The 16,422-nt window shown below is 39.5% G+C and overlaps 2 protein-coding genes across 2 annotated transcripts in view; one reads left to right on the top strand and one right to left on the bottom strand.

Moving 5' to 3' along the window:
* LOC308078664 (ATP synthase subunit e, mitochondrial-like) overlaps positions 1-4,556 on the top strand; it is a 245,969-nt gene extending 241,413 nt beyond the window's left edge. The window contains exons 2-5 of the mRNA XM_080419931.1: positions 2,195-2,235; positions 2,932-2,986; positions 3,847-3,945; positions 4,469-4,556. Coding sequence (XP_080276057.1) covers positions 2,200-2,235; positions 2,932-2,986; positions 3,847-3,945; positions 4,469-4,494 — 216 coding nt within the window. The 5' untranslated portion in view covers positions 2,195-2,199 and the 3' untranslated portion in view covers positions 4,495-4,556. The remainder of the gene's footprint in view (positions 1-2,194; positions 2,236-2,931; positions 2,987-3,846; positions 3,946-4,468) is intronic.
* A 1,656-nt stretch (positions 4,557-6,212) lies between these two features.
* LOC308078890 (rod cGMP-specific 3',5'-cyclic phosphodiesterase subunit beta-like) overlaps positions 6,213-16,422 on the bottom strand; it is a gene marked incomplete at both ends in the record, with an annotated part of 21,002 nt that continues 10,792 nt past the window's right edge. The window contains 12 exons of the mRNA XM_080420233.1: positions 6,213-6,223; positions 8,031-8,142; positions 8,826-8,909; positions 9,469-9,532; positions 10,806-10,906; positions 11,252-11,339; positions 11,734-11,843; positions 12,278-12,385; positions 14,099-14,245; positions 14,805-14,870; positions 15,639-15,782; positions 16,377-16,422. The exon at positions 16,377-16,422 is cut by the window's right edge and continues 104 nt beyond it. Coding sequence (XP_080276359.1) covers positions 6,213-6,223; positions 8,031-8,142; positions 8,826-8,909; positions 9,469-9,532; positions 10,806-10,906; positions 11,252-11,339; positions 11,734-11,843; positions 12,278-12,385; positions 14,099-14,245; positions 14,805-14,870; positions 15,639-15,782; positions 16,377-16,422 — 1,081 coding nt within the window. The remainder of the gene's footprint in view (positions 6,224-8,030; positions 8,143-8,825; positions 8,910-9,468; positions 9,533-10,805; positions 10,907-11,251; positions 11,340-11,733; positions 11,844-12,277; positions 12,386-14,098; positions 14,246-14,804; positions 14,871-15,638; positions 15,783-16,376) is intronic.

Genomic DNA, 16,422 nt, shown 5'->3' with positions numbered 1-16,422 from the left:
TACTCCTTTTCTGATGCACGTACTGGACAGTCACAGAACATAACTAAACACTAACAGTGTACGCGGTGCAGCATGCATCCTCTTGTCAGCTCGTCAAACACAATATAACAACGGTGAAACCATGTATCAATAAAGGCATATTAATAACGGCGGTATTACAGTACGTAATATCGGACCAAAAGTACAGAGATGGCAAATAACCCCAATGAGCCTGAATGAGGTGTGCCAATTTCTTTTTAACTACAAAAATAGCAAACAACATATGCACAGAAATATGTGTTAATATATATTTTTCAATGGTTTAGGGATTCATGCCCCTTTAAATCTAAATAATGCACTGATCTGACCGTAAGAGCAGTTTTATTTCTCAATGAAACCTTCACACAGCAGATATTGTTTTCAGGCCTTGTTGTGACTACCAAAAACATTGCACAATGCAGCATTAACTTGAACAGAACCACTGACTGTTGGTCATAATCATTTCATGACTAGAAATGTATTATATATAAAGAATGTTCTCGAATGTTTCATGTCCTACTCAGGATTCAAACCCAAGTCTAAGTGCTGAAATTGTTACCACTGAGCTAAATAGACCTTCAACTTCTTACTGATGGGAGAAATTATATTTTGTATAGGCAATTAAGAATCTGCACACCAGTATTGCTGCTCCCAAATGCAATTTTACTTGGTAACGTTTCGAGTCACCATGGCTCTTCCTCAGACCTTCACACAAAGTGTAGACAGTTATTTTGAAACAGTGTCACATCCTAATCACCGCACCTGTGAGGCTGTGACCAACCACAATAAAAAAAAGGGAAAGAAAAGCCAAGAAAAATAAAACAAAATGTCTTTAGGGTAAAAAGCTGAAATGAGTTAGGCGTAGCAACAAAACATTCCTCTGTGTCAGACTCAGAGGCTGATAAGTAGAAACAGATGAACCAACACTGTCTGTCTGTCTGTCTGTGTGTGTGTGTATGAGAGAGACACACACACACACACACACACACACACACACACACACACGCACACGCACACGCACACGCACACGCACACGCACACGCACACGCAGAGAGAGAGAGAGAGAGAGAGAGAGAGAGAGAGAGAGAGAGAGAGTGTGCATGCGTGCGTGCGTGCGTGGGCAAATACAGTGGATGACAGATAATAATAGGATAAACAACATAGGCTAATGATGACAACAAAGCCCCTCTGCGTCTGTAGGTCAGGTGAAACACTTGCATATCATGACCACGAGGAGGCAAGTAAAGGCATTGATCAATGTTCGTATTTTTAGACTTTGCTGCCACCTGCAGACAGAATCTGATGTTTCATAAATTGAAGGTAATGCATGTAAGGTCAGTCAGAGTAGGCTACATCAGTGGTTCTCAAAAAAAATCATATTTAAACTGTGGACCCCCCCACCCTGACAAGCACTTGGAATTGTAGGAATTGAGGCATTATGGTACATTTTGTTAGGCTCGTTCCACTGATAAATATTGTGAAAATAGCTGATCGACAAGCTCACAATCGGCTATTTTGAAAATGGTTGCCTCTTTCTTTCTTATATTATTTGTCAAGTTGGCCAATGTTTGACCAGTTTTTATTGTATAGTTTGTTGACTATTTTTGATGTTGATAGTCTTTTCTATCTTGAGGTATTAAAAAGGTCTTAAAAGTCCTTAAATTGTCACTTCACTCCCCCCCCCGCCCCATGTGGGGGGGTGGGGGTCAACCCACAGGTTGAGAGCCACTGGGCTACATGACAGTGTTAAGATGCATTTGCTTGGGAAGTCACTCACCTTACAATTTTCCTAATTCATGACAGTGTAGATGTGCATTTTCTTGGGAAGTTCTCCTCACCTTTTGAAAAAGAGTATGGGATGTCTACTGACAGACCAAATGCTTCCCATCTACGAATGGAAGCGTTTGAAAATTGTAAGTCAACAAAAAGTCTGGCTCGAGAGAGACTACAAATATGAACGTCTACACAACCATTGAGTGGCACTTGCATATCCGGTCTACAGGGGATGCGGAAACAAAAATAATGACAGGATATTGTAATGTAGGCGGGGCCAGATAGCATTGACTGCGGAAAGACTGGTGACGCGAGGTGCCACTCACACTCTGACGCCTTTATGCCGTCACACTTTACCACGCCCCACCCGGAAATTCACTTCGTTTTGACAGAAGCAGCAGCAGCACCATGGTTCCTCCAGTCGCAGTCTCGCCTCTTATCAAGGTATAACAACAACAACATGAGTTATATGACGGCATTAAGTCTCCTTTAATTCCTTATTTGCTGTACACTGTATAGAGAACAAGTGACTTGACCTTTTACATCGTGCACTTGCAAGTCAGCCGGCAACCTGCTAGCAGTAATGCTAACGGTTGTTAGCATAGTCTGCATGGATGACATTGACAGTTCGAACAGAGGAATCGCTCCCAGTAGTTAATCTATCAACGCATTTACATTTCAACATGACGTATTTTAACATGATGCATCGGAATGATGTCATTGTGGTTATAGACGCATAGAACCATATGGTACCGAACACCTGGTTACTTATACACAAGGTCACTGCAGTGAGAGAATTGGATTTTTGCCAATAAGCTCACAGTGCATCACGATGAGACCTGTTGTTGTGAGCTTGTAGATCTGCTATTCTTCGCATAAAACAGTTAATATCTGTGCTCATGACAGTTTATAGAAGGTCAAGATGTTTCAATTGATCATTTTAGCAAATATGGAGTAGATTCCAATTAGTCTACCCCCCACTCACCTTGATCTAAACACTTCTGCCTTGTTTTGAGCTACTGTCAAGCTTGTTACTTTTATGAGAGAGAGAGCTCAGAAAATATATTTTCTAGACTTACAGTAGCGATCATGATGTGTTGTTGTTAACACTGGCTAATCAGGCTGAATCTTTTATTTCAGACGGCCAGATGGTCTGCCTTGTTCCTTGGCATGTTGTATGGCAAACAGAGGTTTGGTAAGTATGTGTTAAATGCATGAATCTGTGTGTCTGTTAGGGATGGGAGATATTGACTCAATAACATTTCTCAATCTTGGTCCAAATACTACTTCTCATAAATAATTAATGTACTGATTTTTGGAGGATGACTGTGCAGGAGATATTGACACCAGAAAATGATGTGAAATGATCATTAGCAATGTGCATCCTTTCCTAATATGGAAGAGAAAGTACAGTAACCGTCAGTTTTGTTCCATAATAATATGTGTTGGTATCCAATAGCAATATCAGCAAAGTTATCATACTATACTAATACTGCTATAATAAGTTTGTTTCACTTTATTGTAGGCGGCCTTTAAGCAAAAGACAACATTTATGCATTCACAATATTGTGATAACCAGTCCTAGACATAATAGGCCATTATCATATCAGTATATTGTCCAGCTCTAGTGTATGTGTGCATATGTCACAGTTTTCCTTTGTATATTGAATATCTATGTCTTCACAAATACTAGACATAGAGCACCAAACATACTACTAGATGTTACCAGGCATGTTTTGTTAAATGTTCCATTTATGTAAACAAAATCTTGACAAATCTTTTCTCATGGGGTCCCTGGCACAAAATCTTTTCAAATGGGTGTCGAAATACGTTATTAAGTTGGGGGTCGTTGACATGAAAATGTTGGCCTAGAGTGTTATACAGCCAGACATTAAAGGTATCACACGTGGGAGGTCCCTGCGTTTGTTTGCAAGGACGTGATTCAGAACAGCAGGTGCGCCTAAAAACAACTCTGCAGTTGGTGTTGTACATGCAGTGTAATCATGCATATTGAATTCAAGCGTGTGTTTAACACTTCAAATGACTGTCGTGCAGAGTACCTGAAGCCCATTGCTGCAGAGGAGAGGGTGATTGAAGAGGCAGAGAAGAAGGCCCGAGAGGAGCAGGAGCGAATCTACAAACAGCTGTCTGAAGGTAACACCCCCCCCCCCTGTTTTTCTCTATTATATATTATTTAATTGCTTATATTAGTGCAGTGGTTTTCAACCTGTGGGTCGGGACCCCCAGGAAGGTCCCTGGGGGGGGGGGTCCCCAGATGACAGTGAAGTGACAATTTAAGGACTTTAATACCTCAAAAAAGAAAGAAAAGAAAAAGACCATTACTGCATCAAAAGTAATCAACAAACTATAGGCTACTATAAAAACCTGTCAAACATTGGTCAAATAACAGGGGCAATTTTTTTTTAAATGGCAGATCTACAAGCTCACAATGTCTGCAAGGCGTTGTGCTATTTTCACAATATTTATCTGTGTAACAGAGTCAAACTAAATGTAATGCCTCAACTTCTACAGTTTTAGTGCTTGTCAGGGTGAGGGGTCTCCAGTTCAAATTTGATTATTTTGGGGGGGTCGCGACCTGAAAAGTTTGAGAAACACTGTATTAGTGTATTAGTGGACAACACACTGACAGAATTGTATCTCTTTCTCTCCTCTGCAGCAAATTCTGACACCATCCTGAAGTAAATGCCTATGGACCTGGTATAATAATGTTCTGTCAATAAAATGACCAAGTTATTTTTCATTTATTGGAGTCTCCTCATTTCTTTATTTGATTCTCAGGCGCTGGAATACTTTTAAGTGTTCGTTTATTGGTGTGTGCCAATGTGAGTGTGTGTGAATGTGAGTATACTGGATTTTGGGTCTAGCACTCTGAGATGATGTGCAACCTCTTTTTCTTATTTAGTAATACTTTACACGTTAGACCCTGTTGATCAACAGCACGGTCCTAATGCTGTAGTGGCTCCTTCTCTCCTAAAGACTTAAGCATATAGATCTTCTGTTTTCCGTGCACAGCGGCACGCAACTAAGTATATAACTAAGGCTTTAATCTCTGCAAAGGAGGGAATATCTTGGGAAATATTTAGCTATTTACTGGCAGACATTATGTGTTTGTGTGTTTTTACATGTCCAGTGTAAGATGAGCCCAGAGGAAAAGCGTGGTGGTAATCCTGCCCTATTTTAGCAGCAGCAATCCCAGGATTGAGGTCAGGGGCCAGTGGCAGAAAGTGCAGTGTGGACAATACTGTTTGTGTATTGTACAATACACCCGTCAATTTGATCACTACTCTGTCTTAAGTGGTTGTTTTATCAATTTGCTTACGGTTATATATATATATTTTTAAATATGTGTGTATATTAGAGGTGTGACAGTTAATAATAATATAATATTTTAATATAATACATTTTTTTAAATAGCCAAAAATAACAGATCTACAAACTCAAATGTGTCAAATTCACAATGCAAAGCGTAGTGAGCTTGTAGATCCGTTAATTTGGCAATTTTCAAAATCAATTTGATTTTCTTTACACGTTGATTCGTTTATATAAAAATATGCCCAAAACGTGCTTCTCGATATGTAATTAATCGAAAAGCATTAAGCAGCCCTACTTGCATATCACCATCTTTTCTTCTTTTTCTTGTCAATGCATTACATGGACTGCAGAGTAAAGGCACGCTTGATAGAAAAAGGAATACATAGATTATACGTTGCAAGTTTTTCATTTGGTTCTACAGAAAGCAAATCTATTGACATTTTCATCGTTTTCCGCCCCCACCATTTAGATATATGTACAGTGTGTACTGTATGTATATGGGTAGACTGTATACTGTAAATCTATGACACTTAATAACCTTGGTGCTGAGAGATGGCTAGTGTATAAGCAGCTTTGCTTACAGGTGAGTCACTAGCGACCTAGGCAAGTTCAACAGGCATGTACAGTGAGGCCACAGACAACAGTGCATTCGTATTAAACGTTCAGGTGTGGAGAACATTGGATGAAAACAATGGCCCTTTGACTCGTTAAGGCTAAGGAATTGAACAGGAAACCTATCTCTTAAGATTATCATTAGCACAATAGGGGTGCATGTATGTAAGGGAGAAAAAAAAGATTCATCACAATTTAAACTACAGTAGCCTATACAGTCGATGAGATCTTAGTTCAGAAAGTATCATAAAAATACATTTGCTTTATTGGGTAATAATTATACAGAGGACATAGAGGTGAGCTTTAAAATACTTATGATACAGTATGTTATGTGCCTTTACAGTAATCAGCAGCATAACGGGTAAGATGTATTCCCCAATACATTTGTATCGATACAACTGAATGGTTGAGAGCCCATCTATGAAAATTGGAATTAAGAACATTTTCTGACAAATACATGTTTCTTAGTAATGGGCTTATGTTTCATCTACGACAACAAAAACAATTCAAGACTTATCACACTGAGTTAAATTATCTATTTGTAATCTAGAAAGATATTTTGATATATTTACAGTGACATTTCGACAGTAGGGAATCGGGATTAATTCAGCTGATCCTCAAAAGTCTGTGGTGGCCAGCGAAAATCTCTTATTGATTTGTTTTCAATGTTGCCATGTTTTGTGAGAGAAATAAGCAACCAGGTCTAGGAAAACAAGACCAAAAGAAGCAACTATAGGCCACATGAGCACTTCAAGCTATTTGAAAATAGCCGATCTACAAGGGGGTCCGGGGACCCCCGCGGTCTGGGACCCCCAGTCCCAGCACCTGTGTGTTGGAGCGCCTCAGTGCGGCCGCAGAGTTCATGTGCAACCTCTTCCAGAGAGAGATAGACTCTAGAAACTCTGCTGGAGACGCAAAACGTAAATGTACTTGAGTACTGTATTTAAGTACAGATTCTGAGGATGTGTACTTTACTTGAGTATTTTTTTTTGATACTTTGATACTAATATTTCACTTTCCCTCAAGTATATTTCTTGGAAGGCTGTAAAGTACTGACTACTTTTAGGTTGGCTGTTTTTTTCTCCTTCCCTACAATTGTACTTTTACTCCACTACAATTCTTGGAACACTTTAGTTACTAGTTGCTTTGATCTACTACAAGCTCACAATGGGTTGCGATGCGACGCATTGTGAGCTTGTAGATCTGCTATTTTCAAAAGATTTTTATAAAAAAAAATTGTGTGGAAGGACCTGCCATTATACTGTTCAAATAACTATATGTGAAATCATAAGAATACACAAGTAGTCCCAGGTAGAGCATGTTCATGCTTAAAATGGGACATTATAACAGATATACATAATAGGTGTTTCTGTTGTAATTCATATTGCCTGGAATAGGGTTAAATATCTGTTGACAAAAGCCTATGGTGAGATATACGGTATGTATAAAAGTTCTGGGTCATAATAGTTGGTGGCAGCCAGGTGCAGTTAAAAACATGACCTACTAGAATACACGCACAAAAGCATCTCCGCCCTGTCTGTTACTGGCTTATGGACATGGTTATGGTCCTCAGGTAATGTTCCGAGGCATGGAGGCTCCTGTCTCCTGTTCTTGGTTCAGTTGGCCCTCATGGGTGAAGTCCCTCAAGGACCAACTATTGTCTTGTTTGGTGTTTGTAGGAAATGAACAAATGAATATCTGGGATGCTCCCTCAGTTCATCATCATGATGAGGACATGCATATTCAGCTTTCATTACAATTGAACAGCATTTGCTATCTTGCCTTGGAGGTGAGACTAACTGGTTGGCCGTGGTGGTCGTTACATTCTGAGGTTAGTCCATCACCTGCATAGTGCACAGCTTAGTTTTTGGTCTTCTAGCACACTGTGCATGTCGAGGAGCCTCCACCCGGACCTTTTATTTAGAGACAAAGAATACATCAGTCAATGCAGTTGTATTTCATAAACCATTTTGTAATGCAGAGTAATTGGTTAGTTCACAATATCTACTACTTGAATGCTTTTCTGAAAGCATACACCAAGGATAACCCTATTGCCAGGCTAAAATGATTCCGTTGAACGATTATTATAATGCAGGAATTATCTGACTGAATATCCCTCGAGGTGTTGTGTCACCACAAGCAGCAAACAGTGGTGGAATCACAACAAGCAAATGACAACCCTCAAATATATTGCCATAGTGCAAAAGATACGATTTGTTAAAATCCTGACATCATTTCCCATGATAATCCACAACCCTGGCTGTGAGCTCAGTGAGTTGAGAACTATTTTTTACCGATTATTGGGTATTTGGCGGCATATTCTCCCGTTCTAGCGGTCCACTCCTTCCTGTTTTTCAGAAGACCATCATACATGGGTTGGGTTTGTGGATGGAAGCGAGCGAACTCCTAAACAAAAGAGTGAAGGATGACATTTAGATTGTGTACAGTATTGTCATGTCTTTACACAAACCTAAAACGGCTGCCAAAATCAGTTTGAACGAGAGCCCGTGGTTGCGTTTTTGTTTCAGTGAAAATGATTTAAAGCTTATATCTTTTGCTTGAAAGAAAACCTGTGGGTTGTATTTTCAGTTGAAATCAAATAAAGAATGCACCCACAAAAGGTGCAGGTCACTGGTTTGTAAGACTAGAACAAATAATGTCAAGACTGCAGACTTCCCTGTAACTGATCATTGGTCATCGACATGTTTTGGCCTGTTTCAAAGAAACCCTCCTAAAATCTGTTTCATGAGAAATTGTTGTGCAGTTCATCCAAAATATAATAAAAACATACAGCCCCTTATTATTTACCCAGAGTGGTACGTATATATCCATCGAGAAACTAGAAGTCGTCTCTTTCCAGAAATCCTGACATAATTTCCCATGATAATCCACAACCCTGGCTGTGAGCTCAGTGAGTTGAGAACTATTTTCTACCAAAGAATGCCCACCAGCTGTCTCATCTATGTACAGAAGGAAGCATGGCAGTACTCATGGAAGGGATATGTTAGCCCATCAACTGACCGGCCTAAAAAAAAACTGAGTTTAATTAGTGGTCACAATGGTGACTGAAATAAAACCGAGATCTTTACCTTGTAGACAAATGTGCAGACAAAGTCAATGAAACCACACTGCAGCTTGGGAAAATTTCCCAATTGCCCCCTGTCCAACATGGGCTGAGGGTAAAACAAAGAAACAGATTTTTAGAATAAACATGCTTTCTCGCTGTCCTGGACCTCACTTTGAGGTTTTTAATCATTGCTCTAGGGGCTAGTGGACTTTGATGGTCATATCAAAAACACTGGATGTTCCATAACTCAACATCCAGGAGTCATTTGTTTGCTTCAATCCATCTCACAAAGACATGCATGCACGAAGGAATGAATTGAGTACATGCTGTAGATACACACATACTGTAAATATATAAACTTACAATAGGATGCTTTCCCAGTACTTTTATCTCCAATTCTCCCTGGACCCAGAAGTCTTCTGCTTCTTTCAGGGCCGCCTGCAAGGGGTGAGTGTGTGTGCACGCACGCACGCACGCACACACACACACAGAGAGAGAGAGAGAGAGAGAGAGAGAGAGAGAGAGAGAGAGAGAGAGAAAATATATTTAGTTACTTTCCACCACTGCAAGTCTCACACTTCATTCGTTTTTTTTTTGTTTTGTTTAGTTCAATAATCGTGTGGTCCTTGCTCGAGAACTCTTATGTGAAGGTTAGTGCTCCTCACCTTGCTATGTACGTCCCAGGGTTTGGTCGAGGCTGACATGTCACATGCCGTCATCATCATTGCCCTAGGGGAAATCAAAATAACAGACTTGTCAGTCTGTGCTCTTCACTGATAACATAACTTGTAATAAATAATTATGTTCTGGAAACGGTAATGAACTGAACATTGTATTGAATGTTATGAGCTTTGTATAGTGTCTTGTAGAGACATAGCCAGAAAAGCTTTTTTGCATTTACCCAAGGTCATAACTTTTATACTTTAATGCTTGTTTTTGGTGTCTGCAGTTAAGTCCGGATATTTTTTCCCCCTATAGACCCCCGGGCATATAATGAGGTGGTTGCCGTGAGGACAGCGATCACGGAAAATATTCCATGATTTTTCAAAGGTTGGTAAAATCGCTTGTTTTCGCTGACAGTGGCACTATTACACTATTACTCTGGCAGTTAAAGAGTTAATGTGAGCATCAAAAAATATTTTAAATCTTTTTATTGCACATGCATTCCATACATTCCATAGGGCTGGACTACACGTGGACAAATGCGACGGGAGTATTCCATATTGAGTGAAAGAACTATTTCTAAAATATAAAATATTTGAGGTGTTTTTAATTTAAAATGTTTGGTAGGACATAAATGTGCTCTGCACGTTTAATGGCTAAAGACATCCATAAGCCTGCGTACGTGTGCGCGTGCATGCGCGTGTGCATGTTACACTCACGTGACAATCTCTTTCCTTGTTTGTTCTAGGGACATATATTCTATCCACTTCTTCTCATCTGTGTAAGTGTGAGATAGGTCAACAATCTTCTGGAACATGGTTCTCTTCCTAGGTAGGAGGAAATGGATTACGATTTAAAATAATAACTACATAATAACAGTAGCTCCTGACACAAGATTCTTATATCATCACTCTGTTTACCCTGAGTTGGTATTCTGTTGTCTACTATTTCCTCATTCGCATTTCATAATAAACAAATACAACAATCCTGAACTAGTGTGTAAGCAGGGAAATTTGCAGATGAACTAGATTAACTTATAAAAAGCCACAGATAGCAAAGAGATAAGAAAGGAGTAGAATGCAGAATATTTACCATGGAAAAGCAAAGGGAAAGAAACAGCATGAAGGACCGCCCTAAAGTCTTTGAATTGGTTCTGCGATGCTGTTTAAAAACAAATCCCAGCTGTTTCCACCCAGTTTTAGCCCATTCATTGAATTCAGAAGTCACCAGACAAGACGTACAATAACAATAGGCGGAGATCTCTGATCTTCTGGCTACACAAGACTATGCGAGGAAACAAAACAGTGTGGGCGAGACGAGTGTGAGGTGTGGTACTGACTTGAAATACACAGTCAGATCAGTGGAAATGATGGCAACGTCCATGAGGTGCATGACAGTTTCAATTTGCCGCTTGTTGAGGTTCTCGAAGATGTTCATCATCTATAGAGTTGAAGAGATGAAACAGAGGGGATGAAGAGAAACAGAGAGTTACAAGTAGGGTGATGATTCATGAACTATTGTAGGTGATTTGACAAACTGTATCCTACCCTACTCGCAAAAATGTTCATTCCTATTCCTTTTAATTTCCTGGAAAGTAACAGTTTTGCACATACAAGGTTTCCACCCGACAGATACAGTGTTGTTTTGCACACATTTGCAGACATTCTGCATATTTTCAATCTCCTCCTTGAAAGTTGAGTAGGGTGAGATTTTAAGTATGCTCTCACCAGGACTAATAACACAAGTAGACTGCATGCTACAAAGCTAACAAGTCTAAATTCTCACCTCATCCTCCAGGAGCCACTTGCTAATCTCAAGAGTGTGCCGCTCCAGCATGGAGGAACCATGTAGTTTAGCCAAAGCGTTCCCTGAGCTGCCGGGGTAGATAGAAACAAATGTTTAACCACAATCACAATATGAATATGATAGTCTTTTTCTGATAAAAGCATTCAAATTGGTTCCGCACAATCGTCTTAGAACAAAGTCCAGAGATAGGTTTATCTCACTTTGCCTAACCATAGCGCTAACATCCCGGAGCAGATCAAATATGCATGTAGTTTGTGTCTAGAACGACGCAAGTAGCTATGAACACAATGTTTAGATATTATAATTCTTCCTGTTTTCCTGCCATGTAACTGTATAAAAGTTTAGCTTTGATATGTGATCAAGCTGCCACATGTTGCGAGCTTGTAGATCGGCTATTTTTGGTACATGACACTGCACGCAACAAAGTATATCAAGCCATTAACAAGAAAAGGTTGACTTACTTCGTCTGGTAGAGATTGGTCAGTGGTCTGTGGTCTATATCATGGCAGAAAGCTGCTGTGATCATAGCCATCACCTCCACGTCAGTGTAGTATCGCTTTAGGCACCCCGTCTGGACACACGCACACACACACACACACACACACACACACACACACACACACACACACACACACACACACACACACACACACACACACACACACACACACACACACACACACACACACACACACACACACACACACACACAGTGAGAAAGAGACAGTTTAATTCAGTGGTCCCCAACTTTTCTGGATCAGACTCTGTTTAACCACTTGAACCCAGCATCGATATTCTTAGCTCAAAATAGCAGATCTACACACGTTGCGAGTTTTGTAGATGTGCTATTTTTTTAGAGAGATTTGGTGTAGATGGAAAAAACGGTTCAAGTACAGAGCCAACTCAGGTCCAGTTTACTAAGTCTAGAGGGTTTTAAGTGGTGACATAATAGTACCTGGACTAATTGTTGTGTACTGTACGTGAAAATCATTATTGCTACTATACCGTTAACATTGTGAACATGGCTTGTCCCACATTGAAGCCATGGCGCCAGTCGTGGTAAATGAGTTTCCTGTGTCCCTTCATGAGTGAGTACATGAAACGGACAAGCGGCTGGGCAGAGACAGAAGCAGGGAAAGGTCAAGTTTTTGAATGTGCTTTAAGGTTTTAAAAAAAGGGGTGTCACAAAGTGACAGAAAGACACACACATGACATCCTGTCCTGCTGGGCTGGGTGCTGGATCAAAACTTCAACAGTGAAAAAAACTGTAAAATCCACACGCCAGAATGCTGCTCCCATTGTGGATTTTTTTTTATTGGTAACGTTTAAACGTTACCAATAAAAAAGTCCACCATAGATCATATTCACACGGCGGCCATATTGGAATTTAACATTGAAAGTGCCGCCACCCGGGGTAGCTACTTTCATTGACTTCATAGAAACATGGCCGCCGTGTGAATATGGTCTATGGGAGCAGCTTTAAGGTTTTTACAACAACGGAACAGTGCATAAACAGCTCATATGTTTAAAGAGGTGGTGCCATGGTTTTGCACTTTTTCTGTTTTTCATGTGTCTATGAGGTTGATAGAACTTCATTAAGCTCCCTGGTGGTGTTTTTATGGTGTTTTATGTCTTCTCTGACTATTTTGAGTTTCTTCCTGGAGGCTGAAACCTTGAGGGTCAACCGTGCCAATAGAAAAACAGCACTTTAATGACACAGTAAAATTATACCCTCCCCCTCATTATCATAACACAACAGGTGTGGGCATGAGGAGGAGGAGGGACTAGGACAGGTAGGTGGTGCTAAGGTGGTGGAGGAGGTGCTAAGGTGAGAACCAGGTATACTTAATGAACTGGAGGCGTGTCCACATAAAAACGTAATTTTAACACTTTCTGTACACTTTTTTGAAAAAAATCTTCCTCATAATATAACCATAATACCTGATGATTATGTTTTAGGGGGGGGATCACTGAAAATCACGGCACCCCGTCTTTAACTAAAAACGTAGATGTGGTGCTGGAGCTGAATAAAACAGTATGAAACAGAACAAACAGGAGCTGCACACTCAAAGCACTGTGCAGATAGCTTTACGTTTAATGCAAGCTTTCGGTTGACCTTATTTAGGCGTACAAGGACAAGTGAAAGGGTTCGTGCAGTGTCATCACTTAGCCAATAGCCAATCCAAGGCATCAGTGACCAACAATCCAGTGACTAGAATAGATACACATCAAGGGAATTGTAGTGCCAAATGTAGTGTACAACAGGGGCCATTCAAGGGAATTGTAGTCCTAGACCTAGTGACTACAGCAGCCTTAAGGTGACTCCACCAAACAGACTACTTCAGACTACAACAGACTACAACAGACTGCAACAGACTACAACAGACTGCAACAGAATGGTAATCTGTTGGCAAAAGTTGGCATTTTTGCCAACAGATTTAGGTGCGGTGGAGAGCTGCCTTTAGACACAAGTGTCACAATTTGTATTGTATTGTATTGTATTGTATTGTATCGTATTACTGATGAATTGAGTACAATGGACCATAATGGAAACAAGCCCCATGGGTATTTTTGTGTTATCCTTTTAGCATATATCTTTGACTATACTACCTGTACTGTACTTTAACTTGTTAATAAAGAATTCAATCAATCAATCAATTAATCCATCAATCAAAGACAGGAAACACCAATCCATTGCAATTATTTACAATTATGTACTTAGGCTTTTACAACAATGAAATGATTATTCAGGCAAGTGCAAGAGGAATGCTCAATAATGATTGTGACAGCCCTGCGTATGTGTGGGTGGGTGGTGGGCTTCATTACCTCCTGGGGAATCTGGAATTTCTTCACCACTCCAAGCTCAAAGTAGATCTGGACGCCACACTTGACTAGTTCCAAATCTGTACAATTTGAGTCTGCAAAGTGGAACTCGCTGAGTTCGAACTTCTTTACTAGTTCTTTGTTAGGTTTCTAAAGACGGTAGGCATGATGGAGAATAGAAATAAAACAGAAAACAGAAGAATAAGTGTGAATACTGAAGCACAGAATTGTAGGACTGTCATGTATTACTATAATTGCTTTTTGAACTAATCGTTTCCATACTGGAAAATATTCATACATTTTCAAACATAGTGTAAATAGCAGATCTACAAGCTCACAACGTATTGCTTTGCAATGTGTTGTGAGCTTGTAGATTTACGATTTCCACTATATATCGTTTTATATTATTTTGAAAGTATAACATTATTAAAAGTCAGTCATTTCTTTATATATTCAAGTTATTTGTCCTGTGCAATTTGTGTTGACAACGCCTAAACGGCGTAAACAGAAATGTAAAATGTATTCATATGTTCCAATATTCAATGCCAAAAAGACAATTAAACAATTAAAATAATCGGCAATTATTTGTATGACAATTCATTGTGAAGTAAAATGACATTATCGTGACAGCCCTACAGAATTGCAAATCTTAGGATAGGCTGGTTTCTAGAAAAAAGAAAAAAAAACATTTTCTGAAGCCAGATGTTACCAAGATAACAAGTAGTTCGTCTTCATCACAATCTCTGGCCTCCTGTTTATACACCTCTCTGGTGTTCTAAATAGAAAAGTAAAACAAACAAACAGCAGCAGCAATGAGTAAGGTTTTACACTGGCCACATGACAAGCAGTGAGGATATTCAGTGACTCAACACAAACTGAGCTAAACCCATACTGTACTGTACTGTACTGTACTGTACTGTACTGTACTGTACTGTACTGTACTGTACTGTACTGTACTGTACTGTACTGTACTGTACTACTACTGCATATAGTACGGTGTTCAGTGGTGTAAAGTAACTAAGTACATTTACTCAAGTACTGTAAGTACACTTTTGAGGAATCTTTACTTTACTGGAGTATTTCCAATTTTCAATGCTTTTACTCCATTACATCTTAGAGGCAAAAATTTTACTTTTACTCCACTACAATTATTTGACAGCTTTAGTAGTTCCTTGCAGATTTAGATTATTATTACAAAACATGCATGAACCACTTCAGCCCTATTAACATTTTGGCCATTTGAAAATAGATCTACAAGTTCACAATGCGTCGCGAATGCGACGCATTGTGAGATCTGCTATTTTCAAAAGATTGTTATACCCGTTGAACTTAGAAATGGGACATTCTACATAATGAGTACTTTTACTTTTGGTACTTTAAATATATTTTGATGCCAATACCTTTGTACTTTTACTCAAGTAAATTTTGATTACCGGAATTTTACTTGTAACAGGGTATTTCTACACTGCAGTATTGATACTTTTACTTGAGTAAAAAATGTGAGTACTTTTTCCAGCACTGATGGTGTTTGTGTTGTACTAACCAGGATGTCCTGGAGCTCATCGTCACGACATTTGATATGGTACATCACCATGTCCTCGTAAATGTTCATCCTGTCCTGCACCTTCTTCATCTTGAGGTAACTGTCTGGGTTCAGATATGACCAGCCCAGGAACATGGTCAATGCCTGAGCACAAAGACACTAGTGTCAGCACACTACTGGCACCTTTCCACAACAACAAGTGAACCGTGCGGTGCCGTGAAACGTCAGGTTCTGGATTTGTTCCCATTAGCCATGGCTCGGTTTCAGATAAGGTTCTCAGGACCTAATCTGGGCCTGAGGTGGCACTAACCCTGAGGTTACTTTTATTTATTTTTCAAAAAATGTTTCAAAAAACTCTTCTAAATAGTTGATCGCGTCGCATTTAAAAATGGAATGGAAACACACACAAAAAACAATCACATCACATCAACTTCATGGGTTCTGGAAAAAGTCAGGTTATGGAAGGTTCTGGGTTAGCCTTTAAAGTAAAAAAATATATAAATATACATAACATATTATGTTATGTGCATATTTTGTATGTGTTATGTACAATAGATATAAAGGAAGTACCAATATTGGTAGTGGACTCTATGCAAAACAGTTAAAATAACTTTCCAAATATGTAACAGTGTCTCAATAATGTTACAGACAGACCAATAATATAATATACTGTATACTGTACATATGCCTCCAACATAAAGTAGGCACTGGCAGGGTACAGTAGGCTATATATTGTACCTCCATAAGATCCTCATCCTGTTCATCAAATGGCCTTCCATCCTTT

Source organism: Gymnoscopelus braueri, assembly GCF_963280865.1.
Source record: "Gymnoscopelus braueri genome assembly, chromosome: 22".
Classification (NCBI taxonomy): Eukaryota; Metazoa; Chordata; class Actinopteri; order Myctophiformes; family Myctophidae; genus Gymnoscopelus; species Gymnoscopelus braueri.
The sequence above is the reverse complement of the archived record's forward strand: the minus strand, read 5'-3'. Positions and strand labels throughout refer to the sequence as shown.